This window comes from Drepanopeziza brunnea, assembly GCF_022702325.1.
Source record: "Drepanopeziza brunnea f. sp. 'multigermtubi' strain 214-2 chromosome Unknown ctg12, whole genome shotgun sequence".
Taxonomy (NCBI): domain Eukaryota; kingdom Fungi; phylum Ascomycota; class Leotiomycetes; order Helotiales; family Drepanopezizaceae; genus Drepanopeziza; species Drepanopeziza brunnea.
In genome coordinates this window covers 849107-864795 of record NW_027094075.1, presented here as the reverse complement: position 1 = coordinate 864795, position 15689 = coordinate 849107, and the positions used below count along the sequence as shown (strand labels likewise).

The 15689-nt window shown below is 50.1% G+C and overlaps 5 protein-coding genes across 5 annotated transcripts; 4 read left to right on the top strand and 1 right to left on the bottom strand.

The window, feature by feature from the left end:
* Window positions 1–3777: 3777 nt before the first annotated feature.
* On the top strand, window positions 3778–5746 carry L3040_007053 (uncharacterized protein; the record flags this gene model as incomplete). The annotated part of the gene is made up of 4 exons (XM_066156139.1): window positions 3778–4186; window positions 4241–4587; window positions 4707–5487; window positions 5592–5746. The coding sequence occupies 4 exons, from the start codon at window positions 3778–3780 to the stop codon at window positions 5744–5746; spliced, it is 1692 nt and encodes a 563-aa protein (XP_066010949.1).
* Window positions 5747–6929: 1183 nt separating this feature from the next.
* L3040_007052 (uncharacterized protein) lies at window positions 6930–8293 on the top strand (the record flags this gene model as incomplete). The annotated part of the gene is made up of 3 exons (XM_066156138.1): window positions 6930–7043; window positions 7098–7666; window positions 7714–8293. 3 exons carry the CDS (start codon window positions 6930–6932, stop codon window positions 8291–8293), a joined length of 1263 nt encoding a protein of 420 aa, XP_066010948.1.
* Window positions 8294–9545: 1252 nt separating this feature from the next.
* On the top strand, window positions 9546–10487 carry L3040_007051 (uncharacterized protein; the record flags this gene model as incomplete). Its single annotated transcript, XM_007296950.1, has 3 exons — window positions 9546–9857; window positions 9910–10345; window positions 10399–10487. 3 exons carry the CDS (start codon window positions 9546–9548, stop codon window positions 10485–10487), a joined length of 837 nt encoding a protein of 278 aa, XP_007297012.1.
* Window positions 10488–11094: 607 nt separating this feature from the next.
* Window positions 11095–12040, bottom strand: L3040_007050 (uncharacterized protein; the record flags this gene model as incomplete). Its single annotated transcript, XM_066156136.1, has 3 exons — window positions 11095–11380; window positions 11505–11637; window positions 11734–12040. 3 exons carry the CDS (start codon window positions 12038–12040, stop codon window positions 11095–11097), a joined length of 726 nt encoding a protein of 241 aa, XP_066010947.1.
* An 872-nt stretch (window positions 12041–12912) lies between these two features.
* Window positions 12913–14913, top strand: L3040_007049 (uncharacterized protein; the record flags this gene model as incomplete). Its single annotated transcript, XM_007296948.2, has 2 exons — window positions 12913–13661; window positions 13710–14913. The coding sequence occupies 2 exons, from the start codon at window positions 12913–12915 to the stop codon at window positions 14911–14913; spliced, it is 1953 nt and encodes a 650-aa protein (XP_007297010.2).
* Window positions 14914–15689: the final 776 nt, after the last annotated feature.

Genomic DNA, 15689 nt, shown 5'->3' with positions numbered 1-15689 from the left:
GTTACGTTATTGATATAGTTGTTGTTGTTGTTGCACTTATTAACGTCGGGCGGGTATTCAAAACGCAATGCTTAGACCTTAGGGACCTTTTATAAGGTACGGCGACGTGCTAAGTAGAGGAATTATATATAAAGTAACACTTGTAAACCCTTTAAAAGCAATTCATAGTGCTGTGCGTCGAGTTTTCTCTCGACAACTATTGAATACGTGTGGCCTTACGGGCGGCCTCGATCCGTATAATACAAACATCGTTCTTTTTCGTCGTAAAGCTAAGAAAGCTCGCGTTCGTAGCCTTTGAATAAAGCCGGTGTGTTTGCAAAACGCTTTTTCGAAAGCGCAATACCGTGTTTTCGATCAATCGAACTAAACTTTTCTTATCTTACTACTATCTCTTATACACATTCCTTTTTTATCGCAAATCTTTTTAGTTTTTCTAATCGGTATGCTCGTTAAGTATAAATCGTAATCGGCGTAATATTCGAGAAAAAAGAGGAAGGAGGTTCGGAATCGCCGATAAAAGAAGATCTCTTCGAAAAGACGTTGCATATCGATAATTTAATTTCGGCTCTTTAGATTCTCTATCTTTCTTTCTACCGCAAGAGAAAGAAAGAGAAAGAGCTGAAGGTTCGTAAAGGGCACCTCGTACAGGTAGAGAATCGTAGCCCCTTACGTTATTGATGTATTCGAGTTGCAAATCGCATTAATTTCAACTAATATTCTATATTCCGAAGCTAATAATCGATAAGCTGCAAGCTTGCTGCTGTAGGAGCTCTTATTATTAAAGAACCAATCTTTTATGCAATAGATATTATAAATAATTAGCATATATTTTTTAAATTTTAAGAGTCTAATAGGAGATCGTGATGCCGATACGTAAATATAAATTTTATGATTGTAGCTTGTTGCGTTGTAAAGTTATTCACGATATGAACCGTGATTTGTGATGATTTTTGATGATTCTCAACTCGATTTTGCATATTACCCCCATGAATACATGTCGAAAGTATAATTTCGCAAGGGATCTTACCAGGGCTTAAACCAATCAACTTACTACGTATAAGGATTTAGCCTTGAAAAGTAGCTTTGAGCCAGTATTTAGTCTATACTCCCCCCATGAATAAATGTCGGACCCAGTTTAGGCCCATAAATCATAAAGCGGTGGTTTCTTAATGGCTTAAAGCCTTATCAACTCCACTATATAGAGCAAATACTGGCTCAAAGATACTTTTCAAATCTGAATCCTTATAAGTTGATTGGTTTAAGCCTTGGTAAGATCCCTTGCGAAATTATACTTTCGACATTTATTCATGGGGGAGAGTATTTGAGATGGGACACTTGCTTGACCTGACTGTTTACCGAGAGCCCGCAGGTAAAAAGTTAGTGCACTGACTATTATACTAACTAGTACTTTCTCCATTCACTATGCAAGCGACTTGCTCCTCCCATGACTAGCTACTACGTAGATCTACCGGTAAGCGCTCGCCCCCTACCACGGTCCACAGCAGGTCTATACGAAATGTAGCTAGCTACCTCTCACAGGACGTCGGAGTGAACGATTGGAGATGGTCCAGGGGCCATGAAGAAGATGCGGCTGCCCTCGCGATCGGTGTATCCGCCTCCCATACGGAGCGGAGGTACAGCGGTTGGCCAAAGATTTCCCATGCCTTGAACATACTTTCGTCGTGGATCACGACTCGCATACCTTACAGTAACATCTTGAACTAAACACCGGTCTACGTAATGAGAGTTTTTCTTATGCGGCTCGCACAGTCCGCCGCAATCAAGAGGAGGTGATGGAGAGGAGGAGGAGATGTCCGCAAAGTCGATTTGTTGCAGGATCGGGACGGGACGTGGATGTCAGGACAGAGCGGAAGAAATTCAGGATTAACCGACGCAGGACACTTCTACTACTTGCTCTTACTGGTATAACAGCCAGTTCTACTCTAAGCAGAGCAAGAGTAAAATGTCGCTGGCTTTTTCCGCCTCTTCTGTTTGCCTCTAGCTTTGATCTTAAATCGTTCGAGAAGAGAAATCGTTCGAGAAGAGAGATATGGTTTCTAGTAGCAGTAGTACTACGTAGTAATTGCTAGAGTTGCGGACTCAGTTTAGGCCCACAGATCATAGAGCGGTGGTTTCTGAATGGCTCAAAGCCCTATCAATTCTATTGCACGGACTAAATACTGACCTAAGGATACTTTTCAAGGCTGGATTCTTACTTGGTAGTAGTAGTACTGTACATGCCCGAAATACGTAGTAATGTAGTAGTACAAATGCTGTCTGAGCGCAATTCTAAAGGTTTCCGTTAACAAGGCTCTTGTGCAAGGGGTACTACCAATAATATACGTAGTAGTATAACGATAACAATTCAAGCAGCATTGCCAAGTATCTAGTATGCACAGACTAGAATCGTACTACTACTGCGTACATTATTTACCCATATCCGGTTGTACGAAGTATAAGTCGATTGGTTTAAGCCTTGGTAAGATCCCTTGCCAAATTATAAAAGTACCAAGTAGTACCGGTACTGCAGTACGTAGTACGTACTCCGTAGTATGAGGGGATTAAAGTACCACGGTATAGGCCTAAGTATTACCCCTCGAGGGTGCCTCAAAAGTTTAGCTTCCACTTTAAAGCCCTTAAAGCCCTTAAAGCCCCTGGTTACCCTACCCTCAAAGGGTAATACTTACGCCTGGGACGTACTATAAGGGGGTAAAGTACGTAATTATGAGCGGGTTGTGCCGGGCACGAAAAGGTACTGTACCTATTGCAAGTTGAAGTTTGCTCGATTGCGTGAGAACCTCCGCCCCCTTACGACAAGAGATTCAAGAGCCGCAGCGCCTCTGCTATGCTCGGCGTACGGAGAACTATACAGTACAGTACCGGTAGTAAAGGCGGTGACATACGTAGTAGGTACGTAGTACTTCACCCTTAACACCTCCGTAAAGGAGCCTGGCCGTGCAGATCCTGGGCATCTACGGAGTATCTACTGTATCGAATGGGGAGCCCGGGCTTGGAAATACTACGTCCACCTCTAGATCTCGGATCTACGCCGGCCAAGAAGGAATAGATGGTACGTACAGTAGGTAGTAGTACTTGTATGAGCAACCGCGATTGCCGGTCGTTACGTTACTTTACCAAGAGATCTGAATATTCGGCCGGGCCGTTCATTCGACAGTAATATTCCGGGGGATACTTCAAGTAGCGATTTAGTGTTTTGGGGAGTCCGATCGATTCCCACGCCAGCGGCCACTCCCGCCACCGCAAGTCAGCACCAAATCCCGAATACCGGTATAAGGTGTATCGCTCTGAAGGTCTACCGGTATTCTGCTATTCCCCCCTCAAAGGTGTAGAAGACGAAATCCCTTTTATACTGCTGAGTAAAGGCCTCCCGACAGACCATTTTACTCCGGCTTAGTCTAGTCAATGAATACACTACACTATTATCCTTACTCCAAACTCGGGTTTTATCAAACTTGAACCAAGAAGCCATTTACCATGGGTTACAAGACCTCCGGTGTTCGACTTCGTTCATCGGTACCTAGGACTCCGTACTTGGAGGGATGTCATCGGAACGGGACTCTGGTTGGCTCATTTTACCGGATGTAGCAGCCGATCCGTCTGTAGGTATCTTGTCATGTTACTACTATATTATATAAATGATTGGGCTTCCCGCAGAGCGGACGCGGACGCGGACGTTGTGATATTTGTGTACACCGACCTACCTAGGTTCGCTCACCTACCTAGCTTTGGGACTCTTCGGTTAGCTAGCTACTCGCCATGTTGACGTTCCGTTTTTTCACGGCCGTCGCGGCCCTATCTACGACCATCACCGAGATCCTCGCGGCCACAGTTACCATCAAGAATGGAACGGTAGTGGGCAGGTACGTCGCATCCTACAAGCAGGACCATTTCTTGGGCATTCCATATGCTCAACCACCACTTGGCCATCTCCGCTTCAACCTCCCCCAGCCCATCAACAAGACTTGGGATGGGACTCTCAACGCAACGGAATACGGACCGATGTGCTCCCAATATCTATTTCCCGTTGTTTTGGACCCCCCGAACTACCTCACCTCGTACACCCACAGTGAAGACTGTCTGACCATCAATGTTGTGCGGCCGTCGAATGTGACGGAGGAGTCCAGAGTTCCTGTGATGGTTTATTTCTATGGTGGAGGATTCCAGGGCAAGTAACAGGAGTCCGCCATAGTGGAAGAGACATCGCTAATGTCCACTTAAGAGGGAGGCTCATCGGACGGCCGCTACAACATGTCCTACATGCTCCAGGACTCCGTCAACATGGGCCAACCAGCCATCATGGTCAGCATGAACTATCGTCTCAAAGGCTGGGGATTTCTGGCCGGAGATAAGGTCCGAGGACAAGGTCTCAACAACATCGGACTCCATGATCAGAGACTCGCGCTGCAATGGATCCAAGAGAATATTGCAGCCTTTGGCGGTGATGCGTCTCGGGTCACGCTATACGGCGAGTCTGCTGGTGCCATTTCTATAGGCCACCACCTGCTGGCTTATGGAGGTCGTGATGAGAAACTGTTCTCTGCTGCTATCTGTCAAAGCGGAGGACCTGTAAGTACAGATCATCTTCCCGGGTTGCTTGCGATGCGGTTGTCATATAAATATATAAGTATATTACATGAGACTGCGTACTCAATCTCCGCTATGAGCAAGGCTGACATTGCATGAAGTGGTTCTTTGGTAATTACCACAGTAGCGAAGTCGGGGAGGCCAACTACCAGGCCGTCTTGAATGCCACCAACTGCACAACGTCGCAGGATGAACTTGCATGTCTCCGCGCAGCACCATTCGAGGTTCTCAACTCAACCTTCTCCCAGCTCGCGTTTCTGCCCGTCGTCGATGGAGGGCTGATCCCGACGTACAACTCAGTCGCCCTCGGAAAGGGCAACTTCGTCAAGGTCCCCCTCATCATCGGTACCAACACCGACGAAGGCAAGCTGTTCACCTCGCCTAGTATCAACACCACGGAGGACTTTAGAAACGTGCTCCAAAGTCCTCCGACCGGCATTTACACCACCACCCCGGCGACCGTGGATACTCTTGTGGCCCTGTATCCGTACCCCGGATCCAGTTCCTTGCACGGCCAGTCAGACGATACCATCACCCCTCCGGGATATGGTGCCCAATTCAATCGTGCGAGTAGATGGAATGGCGATGCCCAGTTTGTTGCTGGCCGCCGCTACACCTGCGAGCTCTGGGCCCAGCACGGAATTCCATGCTACAGCTACCGATTCAACGCAATTCCTGCCGGTGTTGACCCCCTCAAGAAGGGAGCCACACATTTCGAGGAGGTCGCATTCGTTTTCAACAATGTGCTCGGCACCGGAATGGTTTCCAGCCCCTTTCCGGTAGAGCCAGCTTCGCGCGCACTGTCGTACCGGGCGCTGGGGGAGCTCATGAGTCGAATGTGGATGAGCTTTGCTGCCACGCACTCCCCCAACAACCACAAATGTAAGACCCCCATCGTGACTGTACATGCTGTGGCCGTGATCTGCTATGATCTGTAGGTAGCCTCGGAGCATGAAGGACTGGCTAACCAGAACCACGTATTCTAGTATCGTCTTTCAATGCGACTTGGCCGATGTACTCTCTTGACGCCCCAGCGAACATAGTTTTTGAGGGCAGCACGACAAGCTTTATCGAAAAGGATGACTACCGCAGCGAGGCCCTGAAGTTCATCATTGATAGCGCGCTGGATTTTTCTCGTTAAGATTTTGCCGACGGCCACGCGGTAGGGTGTGAGGAATTCGAAGCGACCATCTCAGCAAAGTATTGGAGTACAGTTTAAGTACGTATGGGATGTGTTGAAATATATGTGGTATCTGTTTGTGTAGATAGCATTTATGTTTATATCTGTAATCGATATATGCGTAGTCGACACACACATGCACACATATATATATATATATATATATTGTCGATGAAAATTTGTCGGAGAATATTTCTATAGTTTATATACCTTCCGTATAATCGATATTTCTATCGATATATCTACAATCGGCAAATTCATAAACACAGTCGAAATGTTTTCATCTGATATGTCTATTTATAGCCGATACACTCCGGGCCGACGGCTATTCTGTGCCAGCTCTCAGCCACCGGACGGGAACTCTCGTTTAGCGAGCGTATAGGGGCCCCTATCTCAGCCGAGCCAGGATGCGTGTCAGGCTGCCAAGGGAAGGGAGATGGAGTAAGTAAATGGGTGAATAGGTAAAGAGGTAAAGAGGTAAAGAGTTAAAGAGGTACAGAGGTAAAGAGGTAAATAGTATATAAGTGTATGACTAAGGAAGACCTATGCTGATTGACAATCCAAAGGTGCAATACATAGATGGTAAGAATTGATATACCCTGGATGAGATACAACATTATCAACACAAGTCAATACTTTGACCGTCGGTTAATCGTCACCACGGGCTCGGTCCATCCATCTTCTCCTACGGACCTCCGCAGATCCTCTTGGCGTCAAGGCATAAGTCGGTCCAGAAACACTCCGTACACACTGAATTGCCTGGAGTAATCCCCTTGAGACTGCAAATACGGATACTCCGCCCCCCGCGTCTTCTCCCCATGCCTTCTCCAACTGAGGTCGCGATCTGACCTTCGAATCTACCACCTTCTAGCTACCCACGCTCATTTTCGACTCCACGTATCTATGCTCCTGGTAGCAGTATAATCAGAGACCTACTATCTCCTTATCTTCACACCTATCTACCTACCTACCTATACCTACACAATCTCGACAAGCGACTGCCAACGAGGGCCTGAGCATACCGACGCGAAGAAGGGTGGATCAAAGAGAAGAACGAACGAACGAACAACAAACAAACAACCGGAGGAACGAACGCAGGAACGAAAGGAAGAAGGAAAAAAAGAAGAAAATAAAGAACGAGAGAATGGGAGAACTAGAACTGCAAAACCATAACCATTCCCTAGCCACCTTCCCATGGGAGGAGCCGCAATGGAACTCGGCGCCAGCCTGGTTACTACCAAAGTGGGCGGAGCCAGTTGTGAGAATACACTCCAGAGGTACCTCAGCAAGGCCAAACTGACAACCGGCGCAGATGGTAGCCAGCATATTAGTAGGCTCGATGATACTGACAAGGAGGAGAAGGTATCGTCTGCTAGGAAGGAGGAGGAAGGGGGATGGACTCTTGGACGGTGACCCAGACGAAGACTCAGCCCGCTCGTCGGACGACCTTCTCACTCGAGAATACTCCATCACCCATGACGACGACGCGTCCATATCCTCAATGAAGAACCCCCCGAAGAAGCGGTGGTGCTGTGGAGTAAAATTATATACGCCCAATACCTCGCGATTCGCAGACCATTTCCACAGCCGGATCATGCAGAAGTTTCCTTTTCTGCAGGAGATGTTCTACTGGATAATCACCTACGCCTTCTATCGTTGTACCAGTATCACCTCGCAGGCCATATTTTCGAAGACGGGCATCTGGGAGGTAGCACAAGATCACGGCTTGTCAATTCTGGAATTCGAGCAGTTCTCCTGGCTGAGCTTTCTCTGGCCGGTACACGAGCGGGATGTGCAGCAATGGTTCATGCACGGCCACCAGACCTTCCTGACTGTCCTCAACCGCTCGTATGCGCTGATCCATATCCCAGGGACTGTTGGGTACGTTTCCCGACTGGCGATTCGAGATAGCTGCTGACCGGGTCCAGATTTATCGCGTGGTATTATTATGTCGCCCCATCTTTCAACACTTTCTCTACTGTCCGACGTACCATGACCCTCACCAACCTGTTCGCCTTCATCATATTCATTCTCTTCCCGTGCATGCCTCCTCGCCTTCTGCCCCGCGAGTACGGTTTTCTTGATAGCGTAGGACACAACAATGCCGAGAGCGTCTGGATGAGCGGGAAATATGTCAACTCCCTGGCCGCGATGCCCTCCATGCACTTCGGCTACTCCTTCTGCATAGGCTCCACGATGTTCTACCACTCGGGCGTGTTTCGAAGGTCGCTCGAGCCTGGTGAGACGCGCAAGTCGAAGCCATGGCAACTCTTCTATCTCTTTCTTGCCGTTGGCTATCCGTCCTGGATTCTTATTACCATCGTGGCAACAGCGAACCATTATTATCTGGATGCGTGTGTCTCTTTCTTCGTCGTTATTGCTGCGTTTTGGTGTAACAAGGTGTTCCTCGTGATGTTGCCTCTGGAGGATATGCTGTTCTGGTGCTTGAGGCTTGAGAAGCCTATCCCGACTACTGGAGACAGAGGTCGACGCATAGCTGGGCTTTAGGCTGTCATTATGATGAACTGCATTGCATTGGCGTTCTCGCGTATAGCGTGGTGTTTTTTTTTTTTTTTTTTGTCTTTGTCTGATCGATACCTCGCGACTCGATTCAAAGAGTATTGGGATGAAGGCCTCATGACTATCGTACCAGACATTCCGACCGACAAAGCATCCCAAGCCGAGATCGATTCTTGGAATGAGAATCCCGCGAAAGGCTGTCAGCTCAAGATTCTGGACCCGAGCCACAAAGATACTTCGACTCAGATACAGATTGGGTTTCGCCAGCAGGATATGGAAACGTTCAAGGAGCTCGACGATCATAAGTTGGTGGTCAAGGTGGTATCCAGATATGGCTATATCCAGATATGGCTATTGAGTGCAGATCTTAGCAAAAGGCTTGTATATAGAGATGGAAAGATCGTGACGATATAGGAACTGATGCCAGGAATGAATGAAGCTGAATACGACGTTGAACTTGTTGAACTTGGCTTCCGCTATGTGACAAACCCCTTGACGCTACTTAGGCGTCGGTGTAGCGATGCGACATAGTGAGAGGCAGTAGGAGAAGAAACATGCTGATTGTATGAACGTATATATCATATCCACTCATATGCAGTTTATTTACATTTATATACAGGATGTCTTCTCACGCAGCAGATTCCTTCTTCTGGTTACTTTCATGTTGCATATGCAGGCCAAAGAGTTTACGCAGGTACCGGATTGTAGGCAAAGCGATTCTAGCGGGTCTCCCTTGTAAACGTTCATTCGAGACTCTGGAAAGGACTCCTGATGAGAAGTAAAGCGTCAGTTTCCGTTACATCTTAAGGGACCGGAAGATGGAGACTGACTGAACAGACCTGTCTATATTTATTCGCATCAAAGAAAAAAGAAGAAACAACAAAATACTCAGCCGGTGGAAGGTTGGTGGCCTGAATCGCAAGGCCTCTACCAACCCGCTCCGACCCAAGTTTGCCTCGAGGTCTCCCCGTCCGCTCGCATCATCAGTCAGTCGCAATTGGACCGACCATCAGATCAGATTAATCCAATCCAATTCAATTCAATTGGGTTTCGTTCCTTCGAATCGACCCTTCGGCCACTCGTTTTCTTTCCTTCGCGGCGCAAATCCATACATAACGACCGATTCTATTACCTCAGCGGGCTCGAATCTCCTCCATTCAACCTACCTCCTACCTATTCACCCATCTGTCTAACCAAGTTCGATATATCTCTACCCAGTCATCTTAACCAACCTGAAATAATGGCGGACGCAGGAGAGAACTACGAGGAGCTTATACCCGGGGACACGCCAGTCGATGTAGAAATGACGGGCGACGTCCCAGTGGTGGAGATTGGGGCCGTCGCTGCTGGAGAGGATGGAATGCCTTTCCAAGGAGAGCCCGTGGAGGAGGTCGCCGCTCGCACAACTTATATCGACTACCTGAGGAGTCCCGTCATCGGCCTCTTGGTTGGACAAGGCGACGAGCAGGCTCTCCTGACTGCGCATCAAGCTCTCTTGGTCCGCAGCCCATGGTTCGCCGACGCGTGCGCCAAATTCAGCGACGACGTCTCTGTGAGTTCCGCAATCCATACTTCCTCCACGCGCTGACCCACCATGACCCCAGGAACGCCGAATTGACCTCGTCGACGAAGAGCTAGATGCCGTCGGATGCTTCCTCGAGTTTCTCTACACCGGCGACTACTTCCCCCGCAAGATTGCCGGCACGCGCGACCTCGAGCGCGATTCCACGGCCCCGGACGTCGACGAGACGGGGGACCAGCTCCTCAAGCACGCCCGCGTGTACACGCTCGCCGACATGCTCAACCTCCCGGTCTTGAAGTCCCTCGCCTCGTCCAAGATCCACTGCGTCAACTCGACCGCCAAGGGCGAGATCGTGTATGCCAGATACGTCTATGCTCACACCCAGAAGGACGACACCGCGATCCGCTCGCCTGTCGCCAACTTCTGGGCCACCCGCTCGCATACCTTGCGCTCCGAGGCCGAGGACGAGTTCCGCTCGATGTGCTTGGAGTTTCCGCAATTCGGATACGACGTTCTCAGTAAGCTCGCTCTCCTAAATTTCCTCTCCTACCTTGCTAACGCTGGGAAATAGCCCGCGTCCTCGACGAGAAGCTCAAGCGCGAGAAGCAGGACAGAATGCACCCCACCCCAGGCAGCTCCCGCAAGCGTCACCGCGGGTAGACGCCACAGCAAGAGGCAGTGTTCCAGGAGTTCAGGGCTCTCCCTACTCCTTAGCAGTACAAATCTTTCTCGCCCGTCCTCTATATGATAACAAGGAGCTTTGTCCTCTTCTCACGGGAAGGGAAGGCTATGATGAATTAAGGACGGGTTGGTTGATCTCACCAAGGGAGACCTTCGGTGTTTGTGACAAAAAAAGAGATCTTGGTATTCTAGCAGGACTGCAGACCAGTGGCAAGTGGCAAGTGGCATCTGGTGGGTGGAAGTGAATCTGCTGCAGGTGTTATATTTCATCATAACGTGCCAGTTCAACTACTGGAAAACTACATACACGCTTTGGTTTCTGCCAACAAGACCCCCGAGTCATAGATTCGTCGTTAAGAGCTCTCCCTCTTGCCAGTCAAGCAATGCATAAATTCCCGTGCCGCATAGGTACGGTATATCGTCTCGCATCATATTCTCATGCGGTGATCCACCCTTGTCAAATTTTCAAACCCCAAAACTCCACCACAGCGAGCTCCCACTCCCGGGTTATGGCCGCACGCCTTTCTTGGGCGAGCGTATCAATAGCCCCCTTCCCTCTTCCTCTGCGAGAGGCGAGAGCACTCACCTAGATGTGACCATACTCATACGCACCCTGTCCATTCTCGTTCTCCGCGTGCACGGAGCTCAAGCCTCTCATCTGCGGATCTATCATGTCGGATCTCACATTCTGCATACCCTGTGGGTAAGCAATGGCCTCCTGGTTGCGCGGGATCTGGGCCACGTCTGCGGCGGGATAGCCACTATTTACAGGGTGGGCTAGCAAGGCGCCGATGTTGTGCACGAAGAGAGGGTAGAGCGCGGTGGTAATTTTCTCCTTGTTGGCGAGCTCGAGGGCGCGCTCGAATGGGATCCTGTCGAGGGTTGTCAGTGTATGTGTATGTACACTCGGTGCGAATGTACGTAGACGTAGTAAAGAAAGGGCAGAGTGTGGCTGGCATATGGGAAAGGGAAAGGGAAAGGAAAAAAGCAACGGACCAAACGCCTTTCAGATGCATCGGGCCAATCTTCACGACGTGTTTCTGCTTCTCGCTTTTGAGGATGCCGTCTCGGCGGCCACGAGTCATGCCAGCTACGTTCAAGAGCTTGGTTCCATTGATCATGTGGTTATCTACCACCATCGTTAGTTTTCCGCAAACGCGTACGGATTGTGGACTTTGTCCCAAGATTCGGGACGTGGGGTCAGAGAAGGAAACAAGTGGCGGACCCTCTCTCCTAGCAACGCATATCCCACCAACATCAACCTGAAAACATACTGTATCTTCGTCCTTCCAGATCGTCGCCGTTATCCTTGGATGCACGCCCGCCGGAGCGGTCTGCCCGGTTGCGTCAAGGCTCATGGTGCCCTCCCAATGATCGTGTCCCGGTACCGCCATCAGCGGGAGCTGGGCGCTATGGCTCTGGACCGGCGGCGGCGGGGGATACTCGAGGTTGAAGTCATAGGCGTGTTGTGGGTACTGGTTCGACATCTCGTCCTGGCTTTGCTGCTGCTGCTGGTGCATCTCGGACGCCATGTTGGGGAAGCTGGACGGGGGTGATTGATGGCGGTGGAATTGGGAATGGGAATGGGATTGAGATTGGGAATGGGATTGGGATTGGGATTGGGATTCGAATTGGGAGGCTTCCATTGCTGGCTGACGGGTTGACTCTGGAATGAGCAGATATTGCGAGCTGATTGATGGCCGGGGGCTCTGCTTACTCTGCCCTGATAACATATAGCAAACAGCTCTCAGCGCCAACTTATGTAACTATGGTAAGAGTGGGGAGCAGGAATTTGGTTTATGGAGAAGAGAGAAGAGAGAAGAGAGAAGAGAGCAGAGAGAAGAGAGCAGAGGGAAGAGAGACGCGAGAATAGAGGAGAAGAGAGACAATAGAAGAAGCAAACACGATTGAAGCCTTCTAATCTGGAGGATTAAGTGCCTGGTGGTTATTTGGCAAATCGGGCAGATAATATGCCAAGAGCAAGAGCGTATCTTCAAGTCCAGCTTGTGTTGGTGAGAAATGCAATTGAAATTTGGGATCTGTAATTTGGAATCTTTACCTATTTCGAATCTTTAACTCGTCCTTTGTAATCCTTTCCTTATAACCCGGACTGGATTGAGTATTCTAGCTAATCCTTAATTACCTAAATACCCCGAGATATCGCGGCCCGACTTTTATCCCACTTTCCTCCGTATCGAAAGCATCCGTCCTCCCCCACAATATCACATGACCCGCATTCACTCGTCCTCGTCCTCGTCCTCGTCTCCGGCCCTCCTCTACCTGAGAGCCCATATCTCGAGGCTGACTTTGGGAAGCAATTCGTACGCTATACATTCAGTAGTAGGAGGCCAGCCCGACTTACCCCAAAAGAGAAGGAAGCTATTTGCGCAAACACGCCCCCGCCATGGCAAACCCCACTGCGGCCTTGAACGCCCTGCTGCGAGGTACGACGATTGAGGACCACGAGGAAGTTCTCAAAGCCGCCAATGCTGTCCTGAAGACCTCGAAAGGCGACCCCGATGCCCTACACACCCGAGCGGTTGCCCTCCTCAAGCTCGACCGCTTCGCAGACGCCCTACGAGCCCTCGACGACGGTGGAGACAAGCTGGCAGGGCGCTGCGTACTCGAGAAGGCATATGCGCTATACAAGACCGGGCAGCTCGCCGAGGCGCACAGGCTTGTTCAGGGCGCAAGCAAGAGGGGTTTGAAGCATGTAGCCGCCCAGGTTGCGTATCGCGCCGAGAGATTTGAGGACGCGGCTCGAATCTACCAAGAATTGAGTTCGCAATCTGGATCAATCGAAGGGGAGGAGAACGATCTACGGATCAACAGCTCTGCCGCGGATGCGCAGCTGGAGTGGCAAGGCAATGGAGACAAAGTCGAGCCGAGCCGGAAGAAGCCATCGAGGGAGGATTTGGAGGCATTCGAGACGGCGTATAATGCTGCCTGTGGATATATCGCTAGAGGAGACTTGGGCTCGGGAAGCGTGCTATTGAAGAGGGCAAGAGATCTTTGTGAAGCATTGGACGATTTGAGTGAACAGGAGAAGAGAGCAGAGGTCCTTCCAATTATGGTTCAACAAGTCTATGTTCTGACAAAGCTCGGAAAGGTAGAAGAGGCCGAAGGCTTGCAAAAGATGATCAGCATTGCTGAGTATGTTACAATGAAACCTGGAGCCGATCCTTGCTAACCCATCCCCAGTGTCCCCGAGCCTCCTACCCGCGTCATCGCACAAAATAACAGTCTGGCCGCCTCAACCAAGGTTGATAATCCTTACATGACTCAACGTATGTTCGAGGCAGTCCCTGTTCTTTCTCCGACGGAAAAGCTATTCAAACACCAAGCGAGTATTTTGGAGCGTAATAGATATGCCGTTAATCTCCAGTCGCGAAAGTTTGCTGGAGTTGCATATTCTACCGCTTCGGTAATCTCAACCTCGCCATCTCCAACCATCTCGCCATATATCAGCTCTCTAGCGGTTCTCAACGCAGCCGGCCACGCAAAAAACGAGATAGGGAAAGCCAGTCTCAAAACCATTCTTCCCATATTGGAAGAGCGACCCAAAGATGTTGGTCTGATTCTCGTCATCATCCAGCTCTACATCCTAACCAACAACCCTGGGTCCGCCATAAACCTTCTCGAATCTTTCTTCAAGCGTCTCGAAGAGTCCACGTCGCCCGCCGACCAAGACGTCCGCTTTGCCCCTGGCCTCGTTGCCCTTGCCGTGTCCCTCTATCGACTCTCCGGCCGCAAAGCCCCCATCAAGACAGAATTAGGAAGAGCCGCCTCTTACTGGCGCCGGAAATCTAAACCCTCTGTATCACTCCTCCGCGCAGCAGGCATCGCTCACTTGGAGTCTGCAAGCTCGAGAGATCTCTCCACAGCCGGTGAGATCTTTTCCACCCTCCGGACCCAAGATCCCAACGACCGCACCGCCATTGCCGGCTACGTCGCTTCTTACGCTACCACCGATCTCGCGAAAGTCACTCCTGATCTCGAAAAGCTAACTCCCATCTCCCGCCTCATCTCCGGCATCGATGCCGCCGCTCTCGAAGACGCGGGAATCCCCTCTGTCCTGGTCCCGGCGGTAGCAGCAACGACCAAGAAACGCAGCGCCGAAGAGAAAGAAAAGACCATGCTGCGGAAGAAACAGAAGCTCAGCAAGAAGCGCATGCCGAAGGACTTCGAGGAGGGCAAGAAGATGGATCCAGAGCGATGGCTGCCGCTTCGCGATCGCAGTAGTTATCGGCCGAAGGGCAAGAAGGGGAAGAAGAAGGCGGCGGATTTGACGCAGGGCGGCGTGGTCAAGGAAGAGGAGAGTTTGGAGCTGGCTGGGGGAGCGGGCACTGTCAAGGTGGAGAAGGCGCCCGGAGGGAAGCCAAAGAAGAAGAAGGGGAAGAAGTAGACATGAAATTGCGAGTTGATAACAGCCTGAGCAATGTTGTTGACCTGCATTAGCGAGGCATCTATCTCTGCATTGGCCCGTGGCGGATCACACCCCACCTACGTCTTTGTGAATTCTCCGGAATCAGTCCGCTTGATCTCTGCTCCAAGGCCAGTAAATCTGCATTCTCGCCTCCAAAAGGAATTCTTCAAATGTGCTGCCCAACGCTTCTTCATCAGTCCGGAGGTAGACACAGCGCGAGGTGCAGTTCGAGCACACAGGATGCGAGATCAAAATGAGCCGGAGGCGGGGCCATACATATACCTACCTATACTCCGCAGACTCACCAACCAGTCTCAAGTTTGGATAGCAGCAAGGCCGCACCCAACATGACTCCACCAGCTGCTGAATCGCAGTCATCTTATCTATCTTGATTCTTCCACAGTAATGCATGTGAGGTCGAGTTCCAGCGATACTACTTCCAGGCAATGCCAACCTGTTCGAGTTGGTCGTTGGCCATTTCCGTGTAAGAGGAGCTCCTACAGATACTTACTTATATAGTAAGATCTGGTACGTCCTACAGAGAGAGGTCTGCGCAACCAAGCGACACACGTCGCCAGCTTTCCAAAGTGCATTTTTTTCTCAATCAAATAGACACAGTCCTGATCGCTCACAGAATCATCAAGGGCTCTTTTTTCATCAAGGGTCCCGTGCATACAAGCGAACGTGTGTCTCATATTTATCACACCCACTCCACATCATACCATCTGCGAGCATCTTACTCGCTACGCTCTTAA